Below are 9,537 nucleotides of genomic sequence, written 5' to 3'. Positions count from 1 at the left end.
TGTTAATTAAGGAAACCCGGACGAAAATCGTTACAACATGCCCACAGAGAAGTCACACGACCGACCTGGCACCCACAAGACCCACACACACCACCGAGGAAAGGACACCATCGAGGCTGCCCGCAATGTCATCGTCATCACCTCTCCCCGAGCAAGCGACTCTGACTTCGTCGTTGACGACCCGTCAAGACCCCTCCGAACGAATGGTACACGGAACCCTGCCGTTCGAGGCCAAACAATCGACCTCACGTGTCGAGGACGAGGCAGCTCCGACTTTGATGACGAGCCTCGCAAGAGAAAATGAGCGCGCCTTGGACCGAGAGAGTACAATGTGCCCATTGCTTGGCATCGTTGCCGTAGTACCGCCCCGCAATACCGCAGCTCCGACTTCAACCCCAGGAACATGCCAGACTATCGACAATGAAGACAAGCCATGACCCTGCTCATCTTGCAGCCATCATCGTCGCCACACAAGTCGCAACGCAACAACCGCACCGCTAGCCGGGCACCGGCTGACCATGATGTCGTGCACGTGCAGCCTCAAGGAAGAGCGAGAGGGATCACGATCTTCAAGGCAGCGCCCTCAAGAGGGAAATCGGTGTTGGAGACACCGCCACCGCCCGATCCTACAAGAGGATCTTGGCTTTCACCCGAAGAGCTTGATTTAGGAGATGAGAATACACGGATCTCCCCAGCGATGCCTCGAAGAAGGATGACGATGCCCACAGGTGTTGCCGCCGCCGGCCGTAACCCCAGCCAGACTTTCACCCGGAACATCACAACCTCACCGCGACACACTTGGTGACGCCAACCAGCACCTCCATTGCCTGAGCCTTCACTGACCCGCACACCTTGCATAGCGACCGCACCATCACCAAACAGGACCACCACCACACCTTGTTGCCATTGAAGCTGCCCAGCAGCACTGCGCGACGAGCCAGATCTAGCCGCCAGCCAGACCCAGCAGCCCTCCTCCACAGGCCAGCCAAAAGAGGAGCACGACCCCCCGCCAGCGACCTGCACGCAAGAAGCGCGTCGCCTGCGAGCAGTGGTGGGAGGGCCACCACCCCAACCCAACCAAGCCGGGCAGGTGTGAGACATGAAGCAGAGCCCCGCGTCGTTCATGTTGTTTCACAGGACTAAAGCATTTCCCGTGGCTAGCCAGGAAAAAGTACTAGTTCTAAAAATCAATATCATGGGTTGTTTCTACAAAACAATCGATGATATTAACGAGTTGCAATGAGTCCTCGAATGCTCGCGATTGATATCAATGCGGCCGTATGTCATAACAAAAATGCGAACTTACATGTGAGCATAACTGGAGTGTATGCTTCTTCTAGGCATTTCTTACTCCATACATGGTCATAGAACAACATACTCCTATATTTGTAACGAGACCAAACATCGACAAACATGATGTAGGTATATCCTGATTAATTAATTTATTTTCCCCAATCGGAGTAGTAGCACTAGCAGCTACTCCCTCCGTCCCATAATATAAAAACATTTTTGACACTAGTGACAGTGTAAAAAACGTTCTTATATTATGGGACGGAGGTAGTAGACTCTAATAAATGGTTCGACCGCCGTCGATACAAATAACCTGGCCGGTGATATAGGACGCCGTGGGCATACAAAGGAAGGACACCACTGAAGCGACCTCCGTTGGCTTGCCACTCCGGCCCATCGGGATCCGCGAGCATGCTTCCTCAAGGGCATCCGCCTCTAACTGTTGCATCCACAACAACCAAAGTATATATGTCAGGACCAAAATAGAAGTTAGATAAGTATAAAATGTTTTAACAATAAATCAGTTAGATATATCTGACTGATCTCAGTAATTGCTGGGTATTTTTAGGACATCATATACTTGGAACAGGGCTAGCCAAAAACTAGATAGAGTCACAATACAATCTCAACACTTACATCTTTGATCATGTCTGTCGACACAATGCCTGGGGCAACAGAGTTCACACGAATAGTGTCTCTAGCCCACTCAGTGGCGAGGCTCCTTGTAAATTGGTTCATTCCTCCTGCATGTGAGCCAGCATGTATAAATGAGAAACAAAAACCAAAACAAGAGGTTAGGCCACATTTATTGCATGGAGTATTATTCCATAAGCTTGTTTATCTTGTCAGGCGCATATGTACCTTTTGTGATGCCATAAAGTGCGAGGCCTGGGTAGCCAAATATACCTCCAACAGAGGAGATGTTGACGATGCTACCTCCTCCAAGTACAGAGGCGTTGACGAGTAGAGGGTGCGCGAGCTGACTAAGGTGGAAGCTTGACTCTAAGTTAGTCTCCATCAATTGTGCGTAGTCCTCCGCCGTCCACTTTGTAGCCGCTTTCAAAACCAATTGCCCTGCATTGTTCACCTATGTTGTCGATATGCACGGGTTAAGAAAGTTTCATATATCCCGTGGATCTTTTTTGGGATTTTCAATTACTCCTTCACTTGATATATTCCATTTATTAAGTGAAGACTTTAACCAGCAATAGGTAATATTATTAATATTTGTTTTGTCTAATACACAAAATTGAGGTTGTTAGCTTCATGCTGAGAAATACCTAACTGAAAATACAATTTATATCACACCAATAAGACATTAATCAGGCAATTTGTTGGCTGAAGTCTTGTCTTAGACAACTACTATAAATGTGAGTTCATGTACAAACTGTATTTTTTTTGTCTGTTTGAAATTGCTTTTACCACGCTTACCACATGGTATGTACAGACTATATTTAGCATGAGATAAACTACACTTTCTTCATCCATTCAACATCACCTTAGCAAAAAATCTGGCATGGTGAATCCAAGAAACGACAAAGGTGGATCATTTGGAGTGCTCTCTATATATTAACCAAAATAAACCTGGACATGGGAGCCTAGCCCAACCGCGTGAACCTGAAGTTCTTTTTTAGTTTTGCCGTAGTTTAAATCAAAATGCACCAAGTTTTTTTAGTATGACGTAACGTGGTCCTAGCGGCATATACTCCCTCCGTCTTAAAATAAGCGTCTTAACTTTGTATTAACTTTTCTCGTAAAAAAACTTGGTCCTAATTTTAGTATAAAGTTTTTTTAATAAAGGTTGAGACACTTATTTTGAGACGAAGAAAGTATTATTAAATCAAAGTACCTCCATGAAGCAAAGGCAAATTCGGCTAGAGCTTACCAGTATGTCCAGCTTGCCGTCGAAGGACTCCCTGACCGTCTCCATGAGCTTCACCCTCTCAGAGCGCACAGAGACATCGCACACGGAGACGGTAACCGCCAGCTTCTCATCCTCCCACTGCCGGCGGCACTCTTCCAGCTCCGCCGCGTTGCGGGAGCAGGTGTGCACCCGCGCCCCGAAGCCGGCGAGCTCCTCAACAATGGCACGCCTACGTACGTACGCATGAATCAAGCATGATGCCTTCTGAGAGTAAGTGATGGCTCCAAAACTCAAGAAAAACGCACGTACCCTATTCCTTTGCTGCCGCCGGTGACCAGGGCCGTCGCGCCGGCCAGGCTCCACCTCTTCTCCCTGCTCGTCGTCATATCTCCTTCTCCTCCGGCGTTGACGAATTGAGTGTAGGATACCGGTGTGTTTGTGCGTGCATACATATATTCTGATCACGTCTACATTGTTGAGGTAACGAGCCTTAACTTTCAGCTGTGCAAGACTAGTTCCTGCCGTGCTAGGCCAAGAACATATGTAAACTAATAACTGGAGGGTATAATATTATAGAGCAGGCCATCAATTAGAATTTTGCTCTTGTTGGCTGGTGTTAGACTGGGTAATTTGTGTCTTTGTGGTCGAGTTTTGACATGGTTGGCCTTGAGAGCCACGATCTTCATAACACATATGGCAATGGACATGCGCTACACCAGTGTTGCCGGCCGGTTAGAAAGCACTGGCCAGATCTCTACGGTTTTTCTCTCTCTTAGGAGATTTCGAGGGTCACGGTACCAGTTTGTGAAAGTGGCCAAAATCAAGGGTAGAGAGTACGGTTAGTTTGTTGACATGTTTCAGACAACCACTTTAATCACACAAGTCAATGTACATCTTAATTGTGCAGAGACCCCGGCCGTGTGCTTATTGTGCCCGTATCTTTCTGATACGAAGACACTTTGAGTCAATAAAAGTACCTTTTATCAGCAATAATAGCAAATTGGTCAGCTCATGAGATGAGACCAAGCAGAGTACGGATGTGTCTCGCTAATAAGGCTTCTTTGTGGACTACCTGATTTTGGATCTGGCTTGCCTGCTCCCTCCCAATGCTTCTATCCGTGCTCCCACTTCATCCTACGGCTGTCTTTTTCTCTTTTCCTTTTCTAATCCAATATCTTCCTCCCTGATTTTAAGGGGATGGGGATGGGCCTTATTTTGTTCCAATCAAATCAATCCACGTAAGCGGGAGCACAGATGGGCACACGCGTAGGGAGCAGGCAAGTCTCGTCCCGCCTCTTCCCATTCTAATCCCTCCTCACTAGTAGAAAACAGGGCTTTGGTCCAGGCCGGGTCAGCCCATTAGTCCCGGTTCAGTCCAGAACCGGGACCAATGTGGGCATTGGTCCCGGTTCGTGAGCCCAGGGGCCGGCCGGGGCACGTGGGCCATTGGTCCCGGTTCATCTAGACCTTTTGGTCCCGGTTGGTGGGATGAACCGGGACCAATGGGTCTCGCTCCTGGCCCACCACCATTGGTCCCGGTTGGTGGCTTGAACCGGGACCAAAGGCTCCCCTTTAGTCCCGGCTCATGTCACCGACCGGGACCAATGAGATGCCTATATATACCCCTTGCTCGCGAGCAGAGCACCCCAGTGCTCTGTTTTTCTCTGGCCGAGGGGGAGAGGGCTTGGTGGTGCTCTAGCTCACCTCCTATGCACACAAGGTGTTCGATGGAATGCCCGAGCCACACTACTTAAGCTTTCTCCTCTCCAAGCTCGACCTCCAAACTCCATTTTCCATAACATTTGTCTAGGTTTAGCGGTCCGTCAGGCCCCGTCCCCGTCTTCACCGCCGTCGATCACCCGCGCCGAGCTCATCGCCGGCACTACCGTGGTGAGCCTCTTATTCTTATCTTCTTTCTGAAAGGAAAAATATTCTTACTTGTATGTTTACATAGATACTTGTATTATTTTCTTACTTTTATTATTGCATCTTATATAGTGTGATGGTTTTGGTATCCGCCCCCGTCGGCCCTCGTCCTGTCTATGATTCGGATGTGGTATATATATTATCTTTATAACTATTGGTTCATTTATTGTTTATGAAAACTATGCCGACCAACGTGACATAGATTTTATTTATGTAGGATGTATATGAATCGGAAATGCCAACCGACCCTATTATCGAGAGGTTAAATTTAGTTGAAGAAGAAAACAATTTGTTGAAGGAAAAAATAAAAAAAATTGAGGAGGAGAAGATGATATTGGAGTTGCATGTTGCGGATGTCATCGATGATCACAAGATCAAGATGGATGCAATGCGCTTAAAAATTAGAAAGATTAAAAAATATGCCATTCATACCGAGGCTTGGTATCATTATGCCGTTGGATCAATTGTTACCTTGGTTGCGATTATGATCGCATTTGTTTTCGCATTGAAATGTTTTACATAGTTTCAATGTATGGTTTAATTAATTAGATGCTCTGGAGAGCTATATGTTGTTAGATGAGAACTATGTATGCACTTTGGTTTTAATGTGATGATGAACTTTTATTAATTTGGACACTTAATTATATATAATGCACGCAGATGAACCGGCAATGAATGTACAGTGACAGACACACCCGCGAGTACATTAAGGGCGTGCATGAGTTTCTCGATGCGGCTGAGGCAAACAAGCAGAATGGTTTTATGTGTTGTCCATGCACTGAATGTGGGAATACCAGGTCTTACTCTAACTAGAAAATCCTTCACTCCCACCTGCTTTACAAGGGTTTCATGCCACACTATAATGTTTGGACGAGGCACGGAGAAATAGGGGTTATGATGGAAGACGACGAAGAAGAAGAGTACGATGACAACTATGTGCCCTCTGAATACGGTGATGCTGCAACGGGGGGAGCTAGTGAAGATCAAGAGGAACCAAACGATGTGCCCAATGATGCTGCAACGGGTGAAGCTGCTGAAGATCAAGAGGAACCAGACGATGTGCCCGATGATGATGATCTCCGCCGGGTCATTGTCGATGCAAGGACGCAATGCGAAAGTCAAAAGGAGAAGCTGAAGTTCGATCGCATGTTAGAGGATCACAAAAAAGGGTTATACCCCAATTGCGAAGATGGGAACACAAAGCTCAGTACCGTACTGGAATTGCTGCAGTGGAAGGTAGAGAATGCTGTGGCTGACAAAGGATTTGAGAAGCTACTGAAAATATTGAAGAAGAAGCTTCCAAAGGATAACGAATTGCCCGACAGTACATACGCAGCAAAGAAGGTCATATGCCCTCTAGGATTGGAGGTGGAGAAGATACATGCATGCCCTAATGACTGCATCCTCTACCGCGGTGCATACAAGGATCTGAATGCATGCCCGGTATGCGGTGCATTGTGGTATAAGATCAGACGAGATGACCCTGGTGATGTTGACGGCAAGCCCCCCAGGAAGAGGGTTCCTGCGAAGGTGATGTGGTATGCTCCTATAATACCACGGTTGAAACGTCTGTTCAGAAACGAAGAGCATGCCAAGTTGATGCGATGGCACAGTGAGAACCGAAAGAAAGATGGGAAGTTGAGAGCACCCGCTGACGGGTCGCAGTGGAGAAAAATCGAGAGAAAGTACTGGGATGAGTTTGCAAAGGACCCAAGGAATGTATGGTTTGCTTTAAGCGCGGATGGCATTAATCCTTTCGGGGAGCAGAGCAGCAATCACAGCACCTGCCCCGTGACTCTATGTATGTATAACCTTCCTCCTTGGATGTGCATGAAGCGGAAGTTCATTATGATGCCAGTTCTCATCCAAGGCCCTAAGCAACCCAGCAACGAAATTGATGTGTACCTAAGGCCATTAGTTGAAGAACTTTTACAGCTGTGGAATGAAAACGGTGTACGTACGTGGGATGAGCACATACAGGAGGAATTTAACCTTAAGGCGTTGCTGTTCGTGACCATCAACGATTGGCCCGCTCTCAGTAACCTTTCAGGACAGACAAACAAAGGATACCACGCATGCACGCACTGTTTAGATGACACTGAAAGTATATACCTGGACAAATGCAGGAAGAATGTGTACCTGGGCCATCGTCGATTTCTTCCGACCAACCATCAATGTCGAAAGAAAGGCAAGCATTTCAAAGGCGAGGCAGATCACCGGAAGAAGCCCGCCATGCGCACCGGTGATCACGTGCTTGCTATGGTCAATGATTTACACTATGTAATCTTTGGAAAGGGTCCCGGTGGACTAGTTGTTCCGAATGACGCTGAGGGACACGCACCCATGTGGAAGAAGAAATCTGTATTTTGGGACCTACCCTAATGGAAAGACCTAGAGGTCCGCTCCTCAATCGACGTGATGCACGTGACGAAGAACCTTTGCGTGAACCTGCTAGGCTTCTTGGGCGTGTATGGAAAGACAAAAGATACACCTGAGGCACAGGAGGACCTGCAACGTTTGCACGAAAAAGATGGCATGCCTCCGAAGCAGTATAAAGGTCCTGCCAGCTACGCTCTTACGAAAGAAAAGAAAGAAATCTTCTTTGAATGCCTGCTCAGTATGAAGGTCACGACTGGCTTCTCGTCGAATATAAAGGGAATAATAAATATGCCAGAGAAAAAGTTTCAGAACCTAAAGTCTCATGACTGCCACGTGATTATGACGCAACTACTTCTGGTTGCATTGAGGGGGCTTCTACCGGAAAACGTCCGATTAGCCATTATGAAGCTATGTGCATTCCTCAATGCAATCTCTCAGAAGGTGATCGATCCAGAAATCATACCAAGGCTAAGGAGTGATGTGGCACAATGTCTTGTCAGTTTTGAGCTGGTGTTCCCACCATCCTTCTTCAATATCATGACGCACGTCCTAGTTCATCTAGTCGACGAGATTGTCATCCTGGGGCCCGTATTTCTACACAATATGTTCCCCTTTGAGAGGTTCATGGGAGTCCTAAAGAAATATGTCCGTAACCGCGCTAGGCCAGAAGGAAGCATCTCCATGGGCCATCAAACAAAGGATGTTATCGGGTTTTGCGTTGACTTCATTCCTGGCCTTAAGAAGATAGGTCTCCCTAAATCGCGGTATGAGGGGAGACTGACTGGAAAAGGCACTCTTGGAAGAGACTCAATAATATGCAGGGACGGATATTCTTGGTCTCAAGCATACTACACAGTTCTACAGAACTCTACCTTGGTGACCCCGTATGTCGATGAACACAAGAACAGTCTGCGCTCCAAACACCCGGAGCAGTGCGACGACTGGATTACATGTGAACACATCAGGACTTTCAGCAGTTGGTTGGAAACACGTCTCAGAGGTGACAACACTGTTTGTGATGAGTTGTACTTGTTGTCTAGGGGACCATCTTTGACTGTATTAACTTACAAAGGATACGAGATAAATGGGAATACATTTTACACGATCGCCCAAGATCAAAAGAGCACCAACCAAAACAGCGGTGTCCGCTTTGATGCAACAACCGAGAGCGGAAAGGACACATATTATGGTTACATAGGGGACATATGGGAACTTGACTACGGACCTGATTTTAAGGTCCCTTTGTTTAAGTGCAAATGGGTCAATCTGTTAGGCAGAGGGGTACAGGTAGACCCACAGTACGGAATGACAACAGTGGATCTGAAAAATCTTGGGTACACTGACGAACCGTTTGTCCTAGCCAATGATGTGGCACAGGTTATCTATGTGAAGGACATGTCTACCAAACCGAGAAAAAGAAAAGATAAGGAAGCGGATACATCATACGATGAGCCAAAGCGCCACATAGTTCTTTCAGGAAAAAGGGACATCCTGGGAGTGGACGGCAAGACAAACATGCCTGAAGATTATGAAAAGTTTCATGAAATTCCTCCCTTCAATGTCAAGGCTGACCCAAGCATCCTGATAAACAATAAAGATTATCCATGGTTACGGCGCAATAAGCAAATGACACAAGCGAAGAAAAAGTGAAGACTTTCTCCCGCAACTATTATGATGATACCATGTATCATGCCAACTTTGTAACACACGAACTTGCTACCATTGTCCGTTTTGTACATGCACATGCTATGTGGGTGAAATTATGATACCATCCCAACTTTCAACTTTTTCAGAGTTCATTTGAAATGCTTTCATGTCTTATGGTTCAAGGTTTTATGTGTTGAGGCAAATGGATCAATATGTCAGGAGGCGGGGTATAGGTAGACCCACAGTACGGTATGACAACAGTGGATCTAAACAATCTTGGGTACAGAGACGAACCATTCGTCCTAGCCAATGATGTGGCGCAGTTATTGTCCGAAACTTTGATACTTCGAAAGTGATTGTCCATTTTGTACACGAAGTGCATCAAGTTTTTGTCGTAACCCTCTCTACTTTTTGGAACATGCTATGTGGGT

At 46.6% G+C, this 9,537-nt stretch overlaps 1 protein-coding gene across 1 annotated transcript; it reads right to left on the bottom strand.

Moving 5' to 3' along the window:
* Nucleotides 1-1,473: 1,473 nt before the first annotated feature.
* On the bottom strand, nucleotides 1,474-3,558 carry LOC125538783 (noroxomaritidine/norcraugsodine reductase-like). The gene is made up of 5 exons (XM_048702074.2): nucleotides 3,464-3,558; nucleotides 3,176-3,383; nucleotides 2,152-2,377; nucleotides 1,927-2,033; nucleotides 1,474-1,729 (listed from the first exon to the last, which is right to left on the bottom strand). Exons 1-5 carry the CDS (start codon nucleotides 3,538-3,540, stop codon nucleotides 1,568-1,570), a joined length of 780 nt encoding a protein of 259 aa, XP_048558031.1. The 5' UTR covers nucleotides 3,541-3,558; the 3' UTR covers nucleotides 1,474-1,567.
* Nucleotides 3,559-9,537: the final 5,979 nt, after the last annotated feature.

The sequence above is a fragment of the Triticum urartu genome, chromosome 1A (genome assembly GCF_056163025.1).
Source record: "Triticum urartu cultivar PI428250 chromosome 1A, HENAU_Tu73, whole genome shotgun sequence".
Classification (NCBI taxonomy): Eukaryota; Viridiplantae; Streptophyta; class Magnoliopsida; order Poales; family Poaceae; genus Triticum; species Triticum urartu.
Note: the sequence above shows the minus strand (reverse complement) of the source record. Positions and strands in the feature narration are given on the sequence as shown.

Coding starts and splice junctions, on each gene's coding strand:
- LOC125538783 (XM_048702074.2), bottom strand. CDS start 3,540: ATGACGACGAGCAGGGAGAAGAGGTGGAGCCTGGCCGGCGCGACGGCC. Junction 3,384..3,463: donor GGCGGCAGCAAAGGAATAGG/GTACGTGCGTTT, acceptor GTACGTACGTAG/GCGTGCCATTGTTGAGGAGC. Junction 2,034..2,151: donor ACTTTATGGCATCACAAAAG/GTACATATGCGC, acceptor GCTCACATGCAG/GAGGAATGAACCAATTTACA.